This window comes from Ovis aries, chromosome X (genome assembly GCF_016772045.2).
Source record: "Ovis aries strain OAR_USU_Benz2616 breed Rambouillet chromosome X, ARS-UI_Ramb_v3.0, whole genome shotgun sequence".
Lineage (NCBI taxonomy): Eukaryota > Metazoa > Chordata > Mammalia > Artiodactyla > Bovidae > Ovis > Ovis aries.
Genome location: NC_056080.1, coordinates 54,625,860 through 54,650,058, shown reverse-complemented (window position 1 = coordinate 54,650,058; position 24,199 = coordinate 54,625,860). Strand labels below are relative to the sequence as shown.

The following is a 24,199-nucleotide window of genomic DNA, read 5'->3' as shown; positions in this document are numbered from 1 at the left end:
TTAACAGACTCGATCTCATTTCATCCTTGAGACAATCTTGCGGCTTGAGCATTATCTTGCGCATGTTAGAAATGAGACTCAGGGAGCTTAAACAACGTAAGCAGCCGGGAGAAGTTACAACCAAGGTCCATCTGACTCCAATGCCCATGGTTTATGCCCGCACAACATGCTGACTCTTCAGCATTCTCATAACCTTCTCAAGAGATTTAATAAAAGACATTTTAAGTGCACATAATGTATTGTTGAGAGGTCAGGAGGGTTTGATATCCACCAGCACAATTTAACAGAGGACTAGGCTGCCTGAGGTTATTGAGGCTCTATTCTCTAATAGCCAGTGGTTCTGACACTTAAACATGCATCAGAATCACCTGGAAGGCTTATTAAAACAGAGGTGGCTCAGTCCTATCCCCAGAATTTCTGATTTGGTAAATCTGGGGCAAGGTGTAGAAATTTTATTTTTAACAATTTTCAGAATGATGATGGTACTGCTGCTCCCAAATCAGACTTTGAGATACACTGCTTTAATCAGTCATTATCTTCCAGGTTCCCAACTTACTAGGGTATCTTAAGAGGTCTAAACCCATTTAAAAAAACTCTTAAAAAGGAATTTTAATTAACTATATACATACCACCCATGTGACAAGTGGGATGAAGATTTACAAAATAAAATGAGTATACTGGAGGTCCACATAGCTCTTGTGGGAATCTTGATGCTATTTAAGGAAATTCAGTGCCCCACCACTGTTAAACAATGGATGTGCTAGAGGGAGAGAGCAATTTTTGTATATTTGAATCCCCATGTATACCAGGTGTTGCTGCCGCTAAAGCTGCTAAGTCGTGTCAGTTGTGTCTGACTCTGTGCGACCCCATAGATGGCAGCCCACCAGGCTCCACGGTCCCTGGGATTCTCCAGGCAAGAACACTGGAGTGGGTTGCCATTTCCTTCTCCAATGCATGAAAGTGAAAAGTGAAAGTGAAGTCGCTCAGTTGTGTTTGACTCTTCACAACCCCATGGACTGTAGCCTACCAGGCTCCTCCATCCATGGGATTTCCCAGGCAAGAGTACTGGAGTGGGGTGCCATTGCCTTCTCCGATACCAGGTATTAAGGTACTGAATTTCAAAGACAGGGGAATAGATTTAATACCAAAGTTACAAAGAACATAATTTAATCTCAAATAGTTTAAAAGGCAATCTGGGTGCTGAGTTATGAATGGCAATTATCATTATAGAGTAGTTCTTCAGCATGCATGTATATACCATTTGAGGTTTTAACCCTTTAAGAGTAACCCTAAAGGTCCATGAAGTGTAGTAACTTATCATTATGCAAAGGGTATGAATTTGACTTGCAAGGTATTATAATACTGGTTTGCAGGGCAAGTCACCAAGCAAAGGAGGGAGGCTAGTCAACCACTTGGCACTCGCATGTCAATGTGGCTTGATGGGTCTCTATTTGGGGTCAAGGTACACAGGTGCACAGTAACCCTGGGAGAGAGAAAAAGTGCTTCTCTGTAATGCAAACTACTTGCCAACTAGCGCTGATGATGGAGTGAAGAGCAATGTAAAGGTCTTGAGAAAGTAATGGCTCTAAGTCAGATAATAAAATGTTCATTAGTGGGAGTGGAGAGAGAGGTTCTATGTTGTAGTGATGGTGACAAATTTGAAGATTCACAGAGGTCTGGTGATGTACCACCTCAGAAAAGTCAAGACAGATAAGCAGAAATGCTAGTTGATGGAGAATTCTAGCAAAACAAATTCTAGCTAACAGAGAGATCAAGCATGGCTGCTAAGTAACACTGTCTGTCATTGGTACAGGGATTTTTCCAAAGCCCTTGATCTTTAACTTTTGCAGGCCTACATCAAACCGATGTGGGTTGCCTCTTCTTCAGATTTTCTTTTTTGTTATGAATTCCAGCAAGTTGACATGTACCCAAAGAACACCACATGCATTCAGCTCCAGCTGTTTACATTTTACCAGATGCCTTTCTGAATCTTCTTTGTACATGGCTACTACCAGATTTAACATGTGGTTTACAATTTAGCCTTTTTTGTTGTTAATATTATTACAAATAGTCAAATCTGTGCAAGACCCAATGTTTGTATACCCATCATAGTTAATGGCTATATACTATACCAACATGATGATATATTAGATTGGTAAATCTTTTCCATGATTATAAATAGCACTACTATAAATATCTTTAAACAACTTACTTTTCCCTTTTTAGGTTACGTCCTTGGGGGGCATGCTAGATCAAGGAGTATGTACAGTTTTATAACTCTTGTCACATATTTCTAGATTGTCTTTTAAGAAAACTGAACTAATTTATACTGCTCCATGAAACACATACTGTTTCCTCAAGTCTTGTCAAGATAGGGTTTTGTAATTTCTATTTATAATTTCAATCAACTGTTGATAATTTAATAAGCTGATTGTGACACCTTGAAGTTGTTTTTATTTGTACTTATTTAATTGGTAGCGAGGTTGTACTTTTCCATGCAATGATTTTACTGTCTTTATTTCCTCATGTGTAAATTGGCTGTTTATTTTCTTTGTCCTTTATGAAGCTGAATCTGAAAGTTGACCTTCTATAATCTGTATCCATTCTTTATATTTTTTGGACAGTCAACTGTTATCTGTGATGCTGACCCCAGACATTTTTCTCATTCTCTTATTTAGCTTTTTATTACATTTTGTTGTACAAAAGTTTCTTTCCCCAACTTTTATATAACAATCATCCATCTTGTCTCTGATGATATCCTCCATTTAATAGGCACAAATTTATCTTTCATCCATAGCTGGAATGAATATGCTATTCCACTGGTCTGCTTTCTGAAATTTATACTATAGAGTATTGTATGTGCTGCGGCTCTAAGGTAATTATTCTCCATATTGATACCTACAGTTCCCAACATTTATTGAAGAAAGATGATTGCTTTCTGCAGTTCACAGTTGCCTCCAGTGTGCTCTGTAGTCTTAGAATCTGTTCCTAGAATCTCTTTTTTATTTAATTTCACTGTTTGACATTTTTTCAACCCACTATCATATGGTTTTAATAATTGTCACTTTAAGGCAAACTTTAAAATCTGATAGGGTAAGTCTACCACCATTACCTCTTTAAATAAATGTATTCTTTGGTCTTCCTGCCTACTTTTTCAGATAAATTTCACTATGAATTTGACAAGTTCTATAAAGTATCCCACAGTGACTCTAATCGGTAGTATATTAAATCTATACATTAACTTAGGGAGTAATCATTACTGTATTAGTCTTCCCAAATTGAAACAGAGAATAGCTATGCATTTATTCATGTCTTTATTTCTCCCATTAGAGTTTCTTAATTTTCCTTGAATAAGTTTTGTGTGGCCAGGATTAAATTAATAGCCAAGTATTTAAATTCACTTTGTCATGCTCTTTGACAAATCCTTTCTTGCCTCTGAAGGTTTCATAAGCCTTCCTGAAAAGTGTACTCTACTAATGAAATGAGATTCAATTCTCAATTATCCATTTTCTTTCACTCAATTGGCAAACAGGAAATGTGTACTGGATGGTCCACACTCTGCTTGCGATGTGGTATGATAAAAAGAAGGAAGAGAGCCCTAGGCCTAGAACTGAAAAACCTGGGTAATGCTCCAACTTTGTCATGTACTTGCTGTATAATTCAAGAAGTTGAATTATACTGGCTCTGGAGTCAGATGCTTGTTTGAACTTAGGCAAGTGACTTTAATCTATCTGAGAATAAGTTTCACCTTTAAAATTGTGTCAGTAAAGGGTAACTATCTTATAGGGTCATGATTAGTAATAAATAAAATAATTCACATGAAAATGCTTATAGGAGTACCTGATATACAATAAACACTTAGCAAATGTTAGATATTATACATTTTGTTGTTGTTATTAATAATAGTATAGCAATACATTTCCTGAGTCTTAGCTTCCTTATCGGTCAAATCGGGAAAATAAGGCTTAACCACACAGAGTTGCTGTGAGGATTAACTGTGGCTATATATGTGTATATACACCCTACACATTTTAAAAGGTCTGTGCAAAGTGGAAAAATGGAAAAGACCACAGGAGGCAATTTTAAGTACAGAAAACCAAGAGAGATAATCCATAAAATAATTTCTTTGAGCTATTAAATACGTCACATTTATGTACCTTTTCCTCCCAGCAGAGCTACTTGCCAATTTTTTCCCCTCCTACTAATATTAAAATGCATTTGTATTCTCTGTACACAAACCAAATAACAGTGGAGGGAGACAACCAAGAGCACAACTACCTGGAATTAAATTTTGTTGCAGGCTTCCAGGCAGAGTGGCTCAAGAATATACATTTAATTTTCCCACCTATACTCATCATTCTAGTTGTGATAGAAGTGACATGCTGCTACTGCTGCTGCTAAGTCGCTTCAGTTGTGTCTGACTCTGTGCGACCCCATAGACCGCAGCCCACCAGGCTCCTCCGTCCCTGGGATTCTCCAGCCAAGAACACTGGAGTGGGTTGCCATTTCCTTCTCCAACGCATGAAAGTGAAAAGTGAAAGTGAAGTCGCTCAGTCGTGTCTGACTCTTAGCGACCCCATGGACTACAGCCTACCAGGCTCTTCTGTCCGTGGGATTTTCCAGGCAAGAGTACTGGAGTGGGGTAGAAGGGACATAAGAAAAGTTAAAAATGTGTGTGTAGTCTGAGGAAGGTAAGTGGAAGCTCGCTCCATCAGAATTTCTCTTTAAATGTCATCTTTGCCCTTGACCTTTCTTAGGACTTCTCATCTTCCTTGGAGATCATAAACTATGATCTGCCAGCTCCATATTCAGCATCAATATGACCTTTCCATTGACCTCCCCTTTCTGTTTTTAAACTTAAGCCAATTTCCCAAATCCTGATCAAAAGTTCACTTAAACCAGAAGTTCTCATATTTAGCTTATATCAGAATTGCCTGGAGGGCTTGTAAAACACACATCTCTGGGCCATGTTGCCCCAGTTTCTGATTCAGTTGATCTGGGTAGGGGCCAATAATTTTCAGTTCTACTTCAGTTCTTAGGTGATACTGAGGGTGTTGGTCCTAGGACTACATATTTTAGTTAATTAATTTACTTTTGGCTGTGCTGGGTCTTTGTTGCTGCCTGAGGGCTTTCTCTCCTTATGGTGAGGGGGGCTACTCTCTAGTTGCATTGGGCAGGCTTCTCATTGCAGTAGCTTCTCTTGTTGCAGGGCACAGGCTGTAGGGAATATGGGCTCAGTACCTGTGGCACATGGGCTTGGTTGCTCTGTGGCATGTGGGATCCTCCAGGATCAGGGATAGAACCCATGTCTCCTGCGTTGGCAGGCAGATTCTTAACCACTAGACCACCAGGGAAGCCCTAGGACTACATTTTGAGAATCACTAACTTAAACCTTTCTTCCCTCTCTAACCACCACCCCATTTCTCTCCTTCCTTTTCTTAGCCAACTTTTTAGACAGTTTTAAATATATAAATGTCTTTTCAGTTCAGTTCAGTCGCTCAGTTATGTCCAACTCTTTGTGACCCCATGTACTGCAGCATGCCAGGCTTTCCTGTCCATCACCAACTCCCGGAGCTTGTTCAAACTCATGTTTATTGAGTTCGTGATGCCATTCAGCCATCTCATCCTCTGTTGTCCACTTCTCCTACCTTCAATCCTCCCCAGCATCAGGGTCTTTTCTAGTGAGTCAGCTCTTTGCATCAGGTTGCCAAAGTATTGGAGCTTCAACTTCAGCATCAGTTCTTCCAATGAATATTCAGGATTGATTTCCTTTAGGATTGACTGATTTGATCTCCTTGCAGTCCAAGGGACTCTCAAGAGTCTTCTCCAACACCACTGTTCAAAAGCATCAATTCTTCAGCAATCAGCTTTCTTTATAGTCTGACTCTCACATCTATACATAACTAATGGAAAAACCATAGCTTTGACTAGACAGACTTTGTTGGTAAAGTAATGTCTCTGCTTTTTAATATGCTCTCTAGGTTGGTCATAACTTTCTTTCCAAGGAATAAGTGTCTTTTAATTTCATGGCTGCAGTCACCATCTATAGTGATGTTGGAGCACAAGAAAATAAAGTCTGTCACTGTTTCCATTGTTTGCCCATCTATTTGCCATCAAGTGATGGGACTGGATGCCATGATCTTAGTTTTCAGAATGTTGAGTTTTAAGCCAGCTTTTTCACTCTCCTCTCCCTTTCATCAAGAGGCGCTTTAGTTCCTCTTTGCTTTCTGCCATAAGGGTGGTGTCATCTGCCTATCTGAAGTTATTGATATTTCTCACATGAAGATATATCTTTTCAAGCATCTTATTTTAAACTATTTTCCAAATCACACAGTAATATATAATCATTTCATTAAAATTAATGAAAAGAAACTGAAACCCTCCTATTTTGTTATCGGAAGTATGAAATGGTACAGCTACTTTGGAAAACAGGCAGTTCCTTAAAAAGCTAACAGCGTTATCATATGGCCCAGAAATTCTACTCCTAAATACTCAAGAGAATTTAAAACAGAGGTCCACATAGAAATTTGTGTGTGAACAGTCATGGCAGCATTATTCACAATAGCTAAAAAGTGGAAACAATCCAATGTCCATTAATGGATGAATGGATAAATAAAATGTGGTATGTCCATACAATGAAATATTTGGAAAAAAATAGAGTATGAAATACTGTTACATTCTACACTAAAGATGAACTTCTAATGCATGCTAGGTGAAAGAAGCCAGACACAAAAGCCCATATATTATATGATTCCATTTATATGAAATGCACAGGATAGGCAAATTAATAGAGACTGAAAGTAGATTAGTGGTTGCTTGATGCTGAGGTTGGGAATAGACAGTGACTAGAAATGAGCAATCACTCTCTATTTCTAACCTCAGGCTCAAGCAACCACTAATCTACTTTGTATCTCTATGAATTTGCCTATCCTGTACATTTCATATAAATGGAATCATTAGTGGTTGCTTGAGGCTGAGGTTGGGAATAGAGAGTCACTAGAAATGAGCAAGGGGTTTTCCTGGTGGCTCAGATGGTAAGAAATCTGCCTTAAATGCAGAAGACCTGGGTTCAATCCCTGGGTCAGGAAGATCCTCTGGAGAAGGGAATGGCTATGCACTCTAGTATTGTTGCCTGTAGAATTCCATGGACAGAGGAGCCTGGTGGGCTACAGTCCATGGGGTTGCAAAGAGTCAGACACAACTGAGTGACTAACACTTCACTTTTACTTCAGAAATGAGCAAAAGGGATCTTTTTAGGGAGATGGGCATGTTCTAAAATTGGATTGTGCTGATGGTTACATAGTGTTTGATCCCTGGGTCAGGAACATCTGCTGGAGAAGGGAATGGCTATACCCTCTAGTATTCTTGCTTGGAAAATTCCATGGACAGAGGAGCCATGGGGTCGCAAGAGTTGGACACGACTGAGCGACTAACACTTCCATTTTCAAATTAACCAAAATTCACTGAATTGTACACTCAAAACGGGTGAATTTAGGATGTGTAAAGCTGTGTGCATTTCTTCTCTATGCATTCCCTTTACAGACCATCATGCCTTCTACTTTCTATGCCCATCATTTTACTAAGTTTGCTTCCTTGAAGCTCACTTGTGAGTCCAAACTGTCAAAGTCAATAGCAGTCCTCTCCTTATCTTCTGTGATGGTGCCCTGGCATACTTCTCTTTCTTACCACTCTCAGATGCCTGCTCCTTCAATCTCCTTTGCTGGCTGTTCTTCTTCATCCTACTCTCGTTGGCTAGGTGATCAACAAGCCTGCTCAAAAGCATTTCCCTGTCCTCCTCGCTAACTTTAAATTCAACATATCCCAACTCAAACTTACCATCTCTACCAAATCAGGTACCCTTCTCAACTGCCCCCAATATGTCAATAATTTTCTCCAAGTCACTGGGGCTCAGAATTATTTTTTAGCTTAACTCCTTTCTTCCCAAGTTCTAATCACTGAGTTCTACTTTTTTTTTTTTCTCAAAAGTTGTTATGTATTTGTGAGCAAATAATCTGAACAAACAATTCACATAGAAAGCAATGCAAATATTAAATACATGAAAAAAATTCAAAACAGAATAATCAAAGTAAGCAAATTAAAATTAAAATAGGTACCATTTAAACCTACTTCATTAGAAAATTTTCTATGATGGCAAATTTTAGGGGAAACTGGTATTCTCATATACTGCTAATGGCAGAGTAAAACACCTCCAGGGAAAGCAGTTTAGGAAATAAATCAAGAACAATAAGAATGTTCATTTTCTTTTAACTAGTAATCACAACTCTGTATAATTGTTTTTAATGAGATAATTCAAAATTAGAAAAAGGTTATAGCTGCTCAAAATTTTTAAGCAGCATTACTTTATAACAGCAAGAAATTGGAAAAAAAACTAATTATCCACCAATTTGGGAATGATTAAGCAAATGAGAGCACATTAAGCTGGTGAAATATTATGTAGCCATTAAAATTTATAACTACTGAGGAAGCCTTTATGGCAACAGGAAAAACTGTTTACCAAGAAATGTCTAGTGGAAAAAGAGAAACAGGACACACAAAATTATATCTACACAGTTATTATAATCACGAGACCCCTGCCAATCCTTTATACCTATAGATAAAGATTGGCAGGGAAATGAAAACAATCAGGGTGTTAGGGTGGAAAGAATTAGGATACCTTTTATTCTGTTTTTAATTTCCTGTAATATTGCTTTCACAATAAACATCCCCCCCCAAATATCACACATATTTATCTGTCCCTTCTTCTCCACTTGTATTGTACCCTACCTTCCCAATACAGGGGCACACTCTTTCATGTCTGGATCACTGCCCCAACCTGGTCTCCTTCCAACCTATCTAGGCTGCAAATGCTGCCAAATTATCTAAAGTGCCATATTTACCATGTCACTTACCTGACCAATAATCTTCAATCGCCTCCATATTTGCCATCCTATCTAGTTTTCAAGGCCTAACTATCCGGATGCAATATTTCACTCTTGACCCATTTTCTCTACTGTTACTGTTGCTGCTGCTGCTCCTCATCCTCCTCCTCTTTACAACTAACACTTACTGAAGGTTTATGGTGCCATATTTTGTCCTAAATGCTTTACATATATTAACTCAGTTAATCCACACAACAGTCATAGAAGGTAAGTACTCTTAGCCCATTTCAGAAATAAGGAAACCAATGGGATGGAGTGAAAGGTGTGTGTATGTGTGGGGGGAGGCAGCATGGAGAGAAAGCCACATGCGAAGTTCACAGAGCTAGAGAACAGAATGCCTGGATTTGAACCCATGCAGACTGACTTCAAAGGGCTTCCCAGGTGGCTTCCCAGGTAAAGAACCTGCCTGCCAATGCAGGAGACATAAGAGACACAGGTTCAATCCCTGGGTCAGGAAGATCCCTTGGAGAAGGAAATGGCAACCCACTTCAGTATTCTTGCCTGGGAAGTCCCATGGACAGAGGAGCCTGGTGGGCTACAGTCCAGGGGGTCCCAAAGGGTCAGATATGAGGCAACTTCAGTCAGACTGAAGCAACTTAGCACACAGACTGACTTCAAGGCTAGAACACTTAACAACCAGCAGGGTTTATTCCTGCAATACAGCCTGCTTAGTGTCCTCTCTGGTCCTTTCCTTCTTTAGACTCCAGCCTTCAGTTTTCTTAACCCCCAGTGAACTTAAATAGGGCACAATGATACTTAACATGTATTGGCCTGTTATCATGCGTCAGGCTTTTCTTGTTTGTTTAAACCACTTTTCACCTTATAGCTACTGGCTTGAGTTGAAGACCTGGCCTGTCCCTTTAATAGCTGTGAGACCTTGAATAAGTTACTTAGCTCCACTGAACCTCAGAGTCTTTATCTGAGTCAATGGTTCTCAAAATGCGATCCCAGAACCAACTGCATCAGCATCACCTGGGGAGCTTGTTAGAAATGCACATTTTGAGCCATGCTCCATACCTACTGAATCACACTCCCTGGGGGTGGGGTGGGAACTACCATCTATCCCAGTTTTTTTTAACAAGTCCTCCAGGTGTTTCTAATGCACACAAGTTTGAGAACCAATGCCCTATAACAATGCCTATCTGACAGTTTTGGGGAAGATAAAACAGAGTATGTATAACTTAGCTGGTGGCACCTAGGTTGTCTTGCAAATGGTAATTTATCATTACTGCTACTTAACTTTGTATAGATTAGTCTTCCTTGCTCAAGCTAGGGATGGGCAGGCATTATGCTTCCTGATGCTTTTCTCTAATATTTCCCTGCTTGCTTCAAAACAGGCATTTACACACACCAGGTTTTAAATAAAATCCTCCTATTTGTCTGGCTGATTAGTAAGAGAGCCATTTTGGAGAAGCACCATAGCATAGTATAGTGTCTCTGAAGTTAGAATACCTGGTCTGAAGCTCCAATACTTTGGCCACCTGATGCGAAGAGCCAACATATTGGAAAACACCCTCAAGCTGGGAAAGATTGAAGGCAGGAGGAGAATGGGGAGACTGAGAATGAGATGGCTGGATGGCATCACCAACTCTATGGACATGAGTTTGAGCAAACTCTGGGTGAGAGTGAAAGACAGGAAAGCCTGGTGTGCTGCAGTCCATGAGGTCACAAAGAGTCAGACATGACTTAGCGAATAAAAAACAACAACTGGGGTCTAGCTATGGGACATTAGGCAAATAAATTTATCTGTGTGTGCTTCAGTTTCTTCTGTCAATTGGCTCTCCAATTAATAGTATATACCCCTTAAGGTTATGGTGATATTTAATATTTCCAAAGTGCTTTGAATGCTGCCTAGAATCGAGCACTGTGCTCAAGAAATGTTAAGTCAGCATTATTATTTTTGTGTCATTTCACCCATTCAATGGTGGAAGAGGCTCTGTTTCTTCATTTGGTAAGCAAATGACAAAAATATCTCAAGCAGCTTCTCTGTGTCAGGCACTGTGCTAGGCATGGAGGCATCCATGACCAAGGTGTGGTCTCCTTTCTCAGCAGTCTCAGTCTAATATGGGAAACTCAGCAGACCCACCAGAACATGGTGAAAGTTCTCCAAAAACATGGTACAAGTCAGCCTATAGTGGGGAATCAAGACCAGTCACAGAATCCCATAGTATTCCCACCCAGGCCTTAGATTCCTGAGAAATTATGATGAGGGGTCCATTTGAAGGGTTTCCTCTGGGATCTTGACTGAAGCAGTTATAATGGAAAAAGCATGAACTTTGGGACCAGACCAACCTGGGTCTGAATCCTGGCTCCATCCCTTAACTAGATGTGTGACCTCAGCTAAGTTACATAACCTCTTTAGACCTCATCTATAAAATAGGTAGTATAATTAACTGTTGTGGAAAACCAGATTATGGGTATAAGAAGATCCAACCCAATGAATGACACTTAGTAGATGATCAATAAATGCTGGCTTCCTCTCTTTCCATTGCCAACTGGAAAACATAGGTTTCCCAGACTTTGGAGTCAGAAGAAAACCAAAATTATTTCTGCCTGACTACCAAATCACAGGGGATAATGTGGAGCCCTGGAAAGAACCCTGGGATTTTCAGAGATCAAGAGACCCAGATTCTAGTCCTCTCCCTAGGTGACCCCACAGAGGCACAGCTAAAAGCCATCTTCCCTGCCTGTCCTTCATTTGTGGAGTTTGAGTAAAAGAATCAGTACAATTTTGGCTTCCCCAGTGGCTCAGCAGGTAAAGAATACACCTGCAATGCAGAAGATACAGGAGACATGGGTTCGATCCTTGGGTTGGGAAGATTCCTTGGAGAAGGAAATGGCAACCCACTCCGGTATTCTTGCCTGGAGAATCCCTTGGACAGAGGAGCCTGGTGGGGTACAGTCTATGGAGTCACTAAGAGTCAGATGTGACTGAGCACCCTTACTAGACTGTGAGCTCTTTGAGGAAAGGGGTTGTGTTGAATATCTAATACTGTCCTGGAGAAGAACTGGCTGAAAAGTATACCACTGGATAGAAGAGAAACGTCACAAAAGAGGGGTTCCAACCAGGCTGATGGAGAGGACCCTGGAGGAGGTAATTATCTCCTCGCCGTGATCACTATGATAGGTGGGCTCATCTCTTTGGAGCATGAGTGCCAGGTGCCATGTTCCCCACATTACAGGAGCAGTCTCCACTCTGGGCATTATTAAGGGCTCTGCCTTTTATTAAATTAGTACAAACTATTAAAGGTATTATTAAGGGCTCTGCCCAAGCAACTCTTTCCCCTCCAGTCCAAGCTACATATACTATTTGTAAAAATGTTTCTATCTTCTTCAGGAATTCTAACCTATTGTTAGCAGGCTCTGCCTTGGATTTTTAATGAGCAGACCTGAAGCTCTCAATGAGTCCTATAAAAAGAAAGGTGGCAGAACACAAGAAACACTCTGAAACAAAGGCACAGCAGTAGCTGGACAGCCTTGCCTCCTCTCTGGCCCCTCCAATCACCCAGTGGCCACTGGAAAGGTAAGCATAATTTTTTATGCCTTCCCATCTATGTTTCAGCATGGTCTAGTCCCCATGTCCTTGTGCCTGGGCACTTGCCTTAGGCCTCCGAGCTGATAAGCATAATGTCCTGCAACACTTCTGACTATGATGTATCCCAAAATGTGCTACCAATCAGTTTGGTCTATAGCCCAGCTGCCTGGGGGGCAGGCTGGATTCCATCTATACGACAACCCTTTGGTATTGACACCAGACCAGGTTCCTCAAAGGAAGCAGAGCAGATAGAAAACCTTATCAATTTCCACAGAAACCTCACAGTTACTAACTTACCCAACTCCATGAGTGGTCAACTTACCTCCCTGACTGGCTGGTCTTCCTGTTTCCTGTTATTGGTTTCCATTTGTCCCCAGGAAATTCCTGCAAAGCAAAATTCTGATAAGTTAGGGAGCTCTGAGCAGCCAGGTAATCTAGACAGCTTCAAAACTGTGAATCGGTCAGGAGCCTGTCCAAGGCCAGGTGCCACCCCTGTGCCCCCAACTGATTCCTTTTACTCTCCTATGCAGGGTAGAGAACTATGTACCTAGAGGGCTGCCTTTCTGTCAGGAGGCCTTCTGCACTGCTGGGGCCATGCAGAGTCTAAGATAGCACTCAGGACCTCAGCAGTGTGGTCTAGAAACTCTGAGTTACCCTTTTTCTCTACTCCCCTCCCAAACCATGCTAAAAACCAGTTTAGCATGTTTGCTGTTTGTTCTGGCTCTTGCAAAGATCTTTTTATTTGCTCTGCCCAGTGGACCTGCTCATTCTTCTAGCCTCTTCCACCATAGAAAGCATTTTCTTGGACGTTGCAGCCCTTGAGATGACTTTGAGAACTCCTGCTGCTGCAACCCTGTCCTGGGGAGGCAGCTAGTGAACATGCACACCAGCCAACCCCAGTACTGTAGGGGCCCTTCCTCCTCCTCCCAGATCTGCTGAAAGGGGCTGAGGTGGGCTCATTTCTGGGGAACATGTGTGCTGGGTGCCACAGTCCCCATATTACCAGAGCAGACTTTTCACCCTGGGCATTTTATCCATAAGGGCTTTGCCCAAGCATTCTTTCCCTGCAGCCCAAGCTGCATATGCCATTTGTAGAAATGTCCCTGCCTTCTATCCTACCTCCAAGCCTAATGAAAATTTGCCTTTGACATACTCTCTGATTTCAGCATTCCACACCTTCTACCTAGAGACTCAGAACTTAGTCCTTTGGGAATGCAATTTTTTCTAAACCTCAATTTTTTCTAAACCTTTGCCTCAGTAAAAAAAAAAAAAAAAAACACACACTTTACTACCTTTTGTAGGTAAGATGTGGTTGTCAGTCACTCTGGTTAAGATATTTTTTATTTGAGAGCAGCTATGTCACCTCCCAGGACCTCAAACTTCCTATCTGGAAAATAAGGACTGTGCTATCTAGCCTTGCTGGGTTCCCAGGAGTGAGGATAAAATGGGATGTGTGCAGAGAATGCCTAGTACAGCACTTGGCATGTAGGAGGCTAGGGATCTTAGTGGCCATAGAATAGATGAGGTTTCACAGTTTTCATATAACCAGAACAGTCTCGCTGCCTGTACCTGTCAAGTTAGAGCAGCAAAAACCGCTTGTTCAACTTCAGATTGTGCCTGACACCCTTGTGAGATGTCCCTGCTTTCAAAGACAGTATTACTCATTCGGCCACAGTGGGAGCCAGGATTTCCTGTCCATTCCCTGTCTAGCCCTATGGGGAGTGCTCAGTAAATAGCAGTGTCCAAAGCAAACAAAGTCCTGTCCCAACTCTCAATCTCCCCAAGTCCCCAATGTCACCTTACATTATTTTCCCTGCCGAGCCACTTAGGTTGCTGTAAATTGTATGCACTCTTCAAATCAAAGAGGCAGTTATCTCCACAACTTGTTGAGGATAAGGATTGATTATGGTAGGAACTTGGTGCCTGAGTGAAGTTATACTGCTAGAAGGCATCCTGCCAGACTGGAGAGGGCATGGGCTTTGCAATCAACTTATGGAGAGGCAATGTAGCACAACTTGGAGCCTGGCCTCAGAGGCTACATTGCTGCTGCTGCTGCTAAGTCGCTTCAGTCGTGTCCGACTCTATGCAACCCCATGGACTGCAGCCCACCAGGCTCCCCCGTCCCTGGGATTCTCCAGAACACTGGAGTGGGTTGCCATTTCCTTCTCCAATGCATGAAAGTGAAAAGTGAAAGTGAAGTCGCTCAGTCCTGTCCGACTCTTAGCGACTCCATGGACGGCAGTCCACCAGGCTCCTCCATCCATGGGATTTTCCAGGCAAGAGTACTGGAGTGGGTTGCCATTGCCTTCTCCAGGAGGCTACACTACATGGATTCAAATCACACACTGTGTGTGACCTCAGGCAGACTACCTAGCAGTTTATCTTAGCTCATTTTCTCAAGCTATTTAATAGTGATCATAATAATAACAGTATCTATTTGTTGACTGCTTTGACAACCATGTGAGTTGATACATGTAAAGCACCTAGAACAGCACCTGGCACACAGCAGACACTCAAATGTTGGTAATCATTATGTTGTTCAAATCCTGGCCTCACCACTTGTAGGATGTGTGACCTCAGCTTTCTTAGCTGGAAAATGGAGTCCTATTATAACATATCTCATATAATTGCTAAATGAATATATATGCAGAACTAACTGGCACGAAGCATTAAAGATTTAGATGTATACTGATTTCAGTTTTCTTAACAGCATCAAATAGGAGCCAGTTAGCTTCCCAACCACTTCCAGGGGGCATAATGAACAGGATCTCAACCCTATTTCAGATAGCCACCATCACAACTACCTAGCCAGCTGAGCTGGGGAATCCTAACCCATGCTAAAAGTTTTTCCCATGTCTGAGGGGAAGGTGAGTTCAGCTGGCAGGGGTAGAAATGGGCACAAAGTGCCTCGTGGATGGCCGTCCGCATGTCTAAAAGCCTAGCATCTAAGCAGACCTACTTAGCTCATCTAACAGACATTAGGAGGACAATATGTCCTTCCCTCAGAATATAAAAGAAGAGGCATGCATGGGCACAGGCACACCTGTATTGCTGCTGCCAGCTACTACAATGTGCAATTTTCACTGCTTTCCTTCATGGAGTTAGTAGCTGACAATTCTGCAACCATCTTCTGCTTATCCCACTCCGAACATTAACCCTTTTCCTCCACTGTCAACATGCAGATCCTTCTTTTGGCAAAAATTTCTCAAGGTAAGCCCAAATCTCCCTTTATTTTAAAAGATAATAACTCACCCTTAAAAGATAATTACTATCTAGCAGTCACTGTTCTAAGCGCCTTGTATATGTTACATCATTTAATCCTCTCAACCAATGTACGAAATAGGTACTATTATTATTCCCATTTTTTAGATGGGAATGCTTAAGAATTCAAACCCAGGTAGTCTGGGTCTACCATCATGTCCTTAAACCACTATTTTATATTTCCTCTCCTTTCCCCCCCTATATTTTATTATGAATATTTCCCAACATATAGAAAAGTTGAACAAGTTTACAATGAATATCTATATATCCACCATTGTATAGATTCTACAATTAGTATTTTACTATATTTACCCTATCACATATCTATTTGTTCCATTATCCATCCACAAATTCATCTTAAATTCTTTATGCATTTCAAAGTACTTTACCCCATACATTTGAAAACTTAAATGAAATCAACAAATTCCTTGAAAGGCAAACTACCAAAGCTCATTCAAGAAGAAATAGATAGCCCAAATAACTCTGTATCTATTAAATAAATTGACATTGTCATTAAAAATCTTTCCACAAAGAAAACTCTAGGTACACATGGCTTCAATGATGAATTCTAACAAACACGCAAGGAAAAAAAAAAAAAGCCAATTCTATACAAACTCTTCTTGAAAATAGGAGAGAAGAAAACATTTCCCTACTGATTTGGTAAGGTCAATATCTAGATATGTAAACCAGACGTGGACATCATGAGAAAACTATAGACTAAAATCCCTGAAACATCAATACATAAACAAACAAAAAACCTTAACAAACTATTAGCAAACCAAATCTGGTAACATATACAAAGGTTAAGATGTCATAACCAAGTGGGATTTATTCTGGCAATGCTAGGCTAGTTCTTGTTTCAAAAATCAATCAATGTAGGACTTCCCTGGTGGGGCAGTGGTTAAGAATCTGCCTTCCAATGCAGAGGACGGGAGTTCAATTCCTGGTCAGGGCACTAAGATATCACATGCCTTAGGGCAACTAAGCCCATGTGCCACAGCTACTGAGCCTGCACCAAAACTAGAGAGAAGGCCAAGCACCACAAGGAAGAGCCCAAGTGCCACAATAGATGATCCTGCATGCTGCAACTAAGACCCAATGCAGCCAAATAAATAATAAATATTTTAAAAATCAATCACTGTAATTCACTATATCAATTGATTAAAAGAGAAAAACTATATGATCATCTCCATAATACAGAAAAAGTAATTGAAAAAACAAATCCAACATCCACTCTGATAAAAGCTATCACAATAAACTAGGAATAAAAGGGAATATTTTCAACCTGTTATAAGGCACCTACCAAAAAAATCTATAGTTAACATCAAACTTAATAATAAAAAATTGGGAACAAAGCAACAGGATCTGCTCTCACCACTTCTACTAACCACTGTATTGAAGGTCTTAGGGAGTGCAAATAGGATCCCTTTTCCTAGAAAAGCCATACACAGTGGAAATGAAGACAAAATCATTTATATTTGCAGATGACATGATTGTTTCTGTAGAAAATCTTTTAAAATCTACCAAGAAAAGTGAGTTTGGCAAGGTTGCAGGATACAAGGCCAATATACAAAATTAAATAGCATTTCTATATGGTAGTAAATAATGTTAATTTGATCTTAAGAAAACAATATTATTTACAATGGCATTAAAACATGCAATCTTAAGAGATAAATGTAACAAATATGTGCAACGTCTGTATGCTGAAAACTAGAAAATAAGCTGCATAGATCAATGCATTTCAAAAACTCAAGCATACATATCCATTAAATAAAGTTCGATATTTGTTTACAATATTTTAGGCAAAATTTACTTTCAGTGAAATGCACAAACATTAAGTATACATCTGCTGAGTTTGGGAAAATGTATACACCTGTGTAACTCTCTTTTCAAGATATAGATCATCACACAACAAAGTTTCCTCATGCTCTTTCCCAGTTAATCTCTGTGACACCTCCCACAGGCAACCACTGTTTTGAAAATTTTTTCCTATAGATTAGCTGTTTTAGAACTTTATATAAAGGGATAGTAGAGTACATACTCTCTTGTGCTTCTTTTACCCCTAAGTGTCTTTCTTTTTCCTTTTTTATTTGGCCGTGCCATAGGCAGCATACAAGATCTTAGTACCCCGGCCAGGAATCAAACCTGTGCCCTCTGCAGTGGAAGTGCAAAGTTCAAAACATAGAACCACCTAGGAATTCTCTTGTTTCAACAAAGAATCTGTACTGAGCAATTACATATGCTTATGTACTGAGAAATTACATATGCTAAGTCATTCAGAAGTGTCAGTCTATGCATCAACACTTCAACACAGGAATTAACTTCTAGTTTGGGCTTCCCTGGTGGCTTAGAGGTTAAAGTGCCTGCCTCCAATGCGAAAGACCTGGGTTCAATCCCTGTGTCGGGAAGATCCCCTGGAGAAGGAAATGGTAACCCACTCCAGTATTCTGGCCTGGAAAATCCCATGGCCTGGTAGGCTACAGTCCATGGGGTCGCAAAGAGTCGGACACGACTGAGCGGCTTCACTTTGAATGCACCAGCCAAAAGGTGGCACTAGGAAAGCTATGGGGAAGGTGTCTGGCAGTGAGCTGGCAGTGACATGGGAAGTCCTCCTAGAAATACCATGGGGGATGGTGGTGGCTTGCATTAGGGATGTAGATCATAACTAGGGTATATAGTTATAGCCAATTTAGGCCTGGGTCTCTTCTTCAGACTGGAGCAAAGGGAAAGGATTTGTCCTTCAGAAGAGCAGAAAAGTCAGACCTCTGGAAGCAAAACCTGGGAGACATTTGCAAATTTTACAGCTCCAAATAGTTTTAAAGCAGGAAATGAAAGGCAATACAGTAAGTCCCCTACATATGGACATTCAAGTTTTAAAGATGCAAATACTGTGTTCGCACGTCCAATCATGTGAGTTCACATATCTGGTGTACATTGTCGTGTGCATGCATCCTCTACAAGTGGTTGTGCTTTTCTGTACTTTACTGTACAGTAGTGTATAGAGTACAGTAGTACAGTATCTTTATTTCAAGCCCAGGACTTCCAGAAGCAAGCATAAAGGCAGTACTGCTAAGAAGTGCCAAGTAGTAACGATGGGAACAGAAGTGAAAATAACTGAGAGAGCAGAGCGACAAGAGGAAGAATAACTGAAGAGATACACGATGTAGGAAACGCCAGAGGGATTTTCTTTATTTGAGGAGGCATTGTTAGTTTGTGAAGCACAGGACGTGAATGTAGAATGTAGAATGCAACAAAGGTTGCAGCAGGCATTCAGAATACAATCTAGGGCTACCAGGTCATCTATGACGAAAATAAAAGAGCTACTACCTAGACATCACTGGACTGTTTTTGCAAGATGGTAGATAGAATTGAATCCAGCAAGGAACCAGAACCTGTGCCATCATCGTCAGGCATGAGTGAAATTATAGCTTGCCCTCCGTCTCCTATTGCTGACGATCCTTCAGCTCTCCCATCTCCCACCTCCTCTGCCACCTCCAGTCAGTAACTCTTGCCTGTCCACTCGATGCCAGCCCCTGTATGCCAGCTGTTGTACTGTACTCCTGTACTTTTCAAGGTACTGACTGACCTGTAAGATTAAAAATGTTAATTTTTTTGTTTTTTTATGTGTTACTTGTGTGAAAAGTATTATAAACTTATTACAGTGCAATACTATATAGCTGATTGCATTAGTTAGGTACCTAGGCTAACTTGGGTGGACTTATGAACACACTCTCAGAGTGGAATTCATTTGTATGTAGGGGACTTACTGTACATGCTGTTTTGTATCAGGTACTGGGCCTGGCACTCTATGTTACACAAACTCATTTGATCCATCCAACTAATTCATAAGGCAGCCATTATTTTCCTCCTATTTAAAGATGATGTAATTAGACTTTATTTAGCACTGGCCATTTGATGAGGTAAAAATTCTTTTTCCCTTTAAAAAATCACATAACTGCAACTCTTGGTGGTTGGATGACTTGCAAAAGGTCACTCTGATACCAATTATACAGTCAGGATATAAAGCCCATTTCTGTTGGTTTTGTGAAGCAAAGTTATTTTATTCTATCTATAAAAATGATGATTTCTTGTCCAAAGTTAGTAAGATGCCAGCTGGTGGACCCAGCACTATATAATTTTAAGGCATTATGATTGTTATATTTCAAATTATTTACCTAGCTTTCTCCTTGCAAAGAGAATAATGAAGCTCATCCATCCAAGAACCAAGTCCTTACCTGCACTGTTGGCTTCCTGGGTTTCCAAGTGTTGCCAGGTTTCAAGCTGCTGTCCTCGAGGGTACCATGCTGGGGATTATGACAGCAAGCTGAACACCGGATGCACTGGTGATGGTGGCACCGGCAATTGTAGCAGTTTGGAATCATATTTCTCTTTCGCAAAGCAGGACAGATTTCCCCAGAACAATAAATGCAAGGGTCATGGACTACAGCTCCCTGGACATTGCAGGAGTAAGAGCATGTCCTGTGGTAATCAAAATCACCACAGTGTAGTGGCTTACAGCACATGGATTGTTCTAGACCTTTGCTTGCAAAACATTCTGTGTAAGTGGGAGTTTCTGACTGAAGGGGTGATATGGAGTGATATGATTGGTCTGTGGCATGATAGGGTTGGTCTGTGGAGTGATATGATTGGTCCATGGGATGGCGCCTCAATTCTCTATAGCTGGAGCTCATTGGCTGAAAGCTTTGGTCAATAGGTTTTGGTCTCTGGGTAAAAGTCTTGTTATGAGTGGTTAAACCTGGCAAATGAGACATAGATAAGGATTTGCTACTCTCTTCAAAGAACTTTCTTCTGTCTGCAAAGGGCAAGAGGATGGCTTCCTCCCCAGCTTGGACAGTAGACGTTTTCACTTCCTTGTCCCCTGGGTTGGAAGGGCCTTCCACGGCTAGTGCCACATGTGGCTGCAGGCTGTGCTCTGGTGACCATCTCCAGCGACCTCCACAGACTCCATGGTGAATGTTGGCTTTCTCAGAGTCTGACGAGGATGGGTCAGATGCTTTCCACCAGGTGTTCTGACTCAAAGAGGACTGGCCAGATCTCTGGCCAGGACTCACTCGTCCCTCCAAGCCAATCCTAGATTCTTGACCCTCAGGGGCTTGACTGAGGCACTCTGAAGACCTAGCCCTGAGTATCATGCTCTTGTTGAAGAGCTTGTCTCTGGGGCTTGGTGGTTTTTTATATGAAGATAGAAGGGCTGAGTTAGAGGAAGGAAGTGGAGGACTCTCCAGGGTCTCCTCGGTCTCTTCCACTGGCTCCTTGGTGTAACACAGCTGTGACAAGGGACTTTTGCCTTTCTGGAGCTGGGCCTTCCTCCTCTGAATTTCATTACGTAGATTGGTAGCAAAACGTTCACTCTTCCGCCGGTTTTGGATCGAGCGGCCCCGGTACCCTCCATTTCGCTTACTGCCCACCCGGCCACACTCCTTGGGCTCACTGTCCCCTTCCTCAGTTGCCTCTGTGCTGCCAGCTACTTTAGAGGTTGGAGAACAGTCCCTAGTTTGTTGAGCAAGGGAGCCAGAGGACTGCTGGCTGACCAGTTCACTGTCAGCTCTGCTTACTCTGTTTGGAGCCTGGAAACCTCTTTCTGGATGGTGTCCGTCAGCCTCTCCATGTGGGGAACGGCTTGGGCTCTGATGACCTGAACCCAGAGGTCTATCATCCACTGGCTTGGTCTTTCTCTCTTTGCTCGGCTGGTCCTGGGTTCCTCCTGCAGGGGCACATGGGCTTTTCTTGCTTGTGTGGCTACTGTGCATGTGCAAAGGGGATACAGTCCACTCCTGCCCATCCTGCCCAGCTTGGAGCTCTGTCCCCTTGCAATCCCTAGTATCGAGGTGCACACGCTGCAAGTGGGACACTAGCAGCTGTTCAGGGGCACTATGGCGATGCCCTGTGGGTCCTGTGAGGAGTGGAGAGCTGCCAAAAGAAGAAGTCTTAGCTAGCTCTGCTGAAGCCTGGTTGAGTGGGCTGGAACCTTTGCTGGAAGTTTTGTCATATGCTTTTGGGACTCCAACAGCTTTGGCTGAGGCCTCCATCAGTAGATGCTCAGAGCCCTTCTGGCTAGATTCAGGAGGTTGGCTGAGCTCACAGATCTGATGGCCCTCATTTGTCACTTGGTCTTGCCCGCTGAGGCAGCAGAACCTATTAGGGTTCCTTGGGGATAGCATGGTGTCCAAGCTAGGTTTCTCCTTCTGTTGCAAGGAATCTATAAGCTCAGAAGCCCTGCACTGCTCTCCATTGAAGAGTTGGGCTCTGGAGGCCTGAAGACTGTCCCGCCTCACTGGAGGTTGAGGGGGACCCCTGGCAGCCTTGGCAGGCTCTGAGTGGGAGACCTCCTGCGGACAGGATGACACCTGGGAGCTAGGAGTCAGGTGACCCCCACTGGTGCGACAGCCACCTCCTGAGGTCTCAACCACATTAGGGCGACCATTAGGGGCTTTAGTTGGCCCTGGGCCTTGCATGATACAGTCCACAGAGGCTGGCTCCTCTGGCCTGAGGGAAAGGGCACAGTCAGAGGCATTTGAGCTGGCTGAGAAGGAGCTATAGGCTGAGTCACGCTGGTTGGGGTATGTGCTCTGGTCAATGGGCAAGAGATGGCCCTCATAGGTGGCTTGGCCTGGTTGCTCCAGGCTCTCCATACTGCCAATGGAGCTGCTTTTCTCAGTGCTGCAGTGCCGGGAGAGTGGACACCACTGCACACACACGTCACTGCAAGACACAGGACACACCGGTTAGTTAGCCACGTCACTAGATTACTTTCCCACCTTGGCCATCCCTACCACGGGAGAAGGCAAGACAACCCAGAGGCACCCATGCCACAAGGGAGAGGGAGATAAGACAAAAGAGGAAGGAAGGGAAATGGGATGAGAAGGACGCTGGGGATGCCACAGAAATGTAGTAAAATGGGAGACAAGACGATATGTGGAAGAAGAATAGGGCAAGATCCAAAGACTAACAGTGTGAGAACTCCACTAGGGGTAGTCCTCTGTTTCTCTGCCTTAAGTGAGTCTAGAATTGCTTCTGGCCTTTTGCTGTCTCCTGGGAGCCAGCTCTCTGCGCTCTGCTTGGAGAAACAAGCACTGACTATTAGCATTTGAGAGGGGCCCTAAAGGGCTGATTTAATTTCAGTCAGCCTATTTTGTAAATCAGTGGTTCTCAAATTTGAGCATGCATCAGAATCATCCAGAGGGTTCAATGAAACACAAGTGACTAGGCCTCATGCCCAGAGTTTTAGGTCTGGGTGGATCCTGAGAATTTTTACTTCTGACAGTTTTCTGGGTGACGCTACAGCTGTTGGTTCAGGGACCACACTTTCGAGAACCACTGGTGTCAAGCAAGCCCTACAAAGGGAAGTGATTGTGAGGGAGTAATTTTCTCAAGATTATCCAGCTCTAGTTCACAGCCCAGACAGGGCCACAGTTTTAGCATTCCCCTGTTCTTTTCTTGATAATAGTATTCCTCACTGTTTACTGAGGACCTATGATGTGCCAGACACTTTCTAATGTCTCGTTTCAAACTGAAGGGGAGAGATTATTATCTCCACTTGACAAATGAGAAAACCGAAGCTTAGAGAGGGAAAGTAAAATGACAAGCTCATATAGCTGCTAAAGAAGCAGAGCTGGAATTTGAACCCAGGCCTCTGTAAGTCTAATGTCCTGGCTCTTCTGCTACACTGTCTGTTAAATGGAAATAATAGTGGCATCTGTACCAGAGGGTTGCTTTGCGGGTGAAATCAGATAATAAAAGTGAAGCTCCAGGCGCCTAGTGAGGGTTCAACACCTGGTTGAGAGTAGCACCTCTCTTGATTGTTGTTTTCATGAGTATTGTTATCAGCATCCCCTCTACTATGACTATTGACATTACAGTGGCCCCTGCCCACCCAGGCTGCCCTCATACCCCACAGCAAAGACAAACTTGGGAGACCAATGACGGAACTAGGATCAAATACAATCTTGAAGTTAAAGTACCATTTCCCACACACAAAGCCAAACTGAGCCAAATCATGCCAGTAACTCCCTGTCACTAGAACCCCAGAGGTTGCAGGCAGCTCAGAAAGGCCACAGTTCCAAACGCCAGAGCTGAGCAGTGGCAGGCACCGACAAGATCCTCCAGGTCAGCCTCTCCTAATTCCTGCTCACCGCCTTGCCCCTTAGCCACTCCGCTTACTTGACCTCTGGGCTAAGAATCCATCAATTCCTTGTTGGCAGGGAGATTTGCTATCCACCCTACCACCCTTCCTGCTGAAAACAGCCACACCCCCACTTAAACAGAAGCCAAGCTCAGAATGTGTTTCTGTGTATCCTTTCAGAACAAAACTGCCCCTGCCTCTGCCCTGAGCCCCTGGCTTCCGATATCAAATAAAGATACCGAGTCAGGGCAAACTCAACCCTTAGCTTCCCTGAGCCTCATCAAAAGAAATCCTTCTTGGAGGGAAGATCTTGCTGTGGAA

General features: G+C 42.4%; 1 protein-coding gene across 2 annotated transcripts in view; it reads right to left on the bottom strand.

The window, feature by feature from the left end:
- The window catches only part of SHROOM4 (shroom family member 4), a 262,136-nt gene that overhangs the window by 25,759 nt on the left and 212,178 nt on the right, over positions 1-24,199 (bottom strand). For both annotated transcript variants that reach the window (XM_012106690.5, XM_060408309.1), the window contains 2 exons: positions 19,971-22,458; positions 12,797-12,858 (listed from right to left, as the gene is read on the bottom strand). In XM_012106690.5, the coding sequence (XP_011962080.1) occupies positions 12,797-12,858; positions 19,971-22,458 (2,550 nt within the window). The remainder of the gene's footprint in view (positions 1-12,796; positions 12,859-19,970; positions 22,459-24,199) is intronic.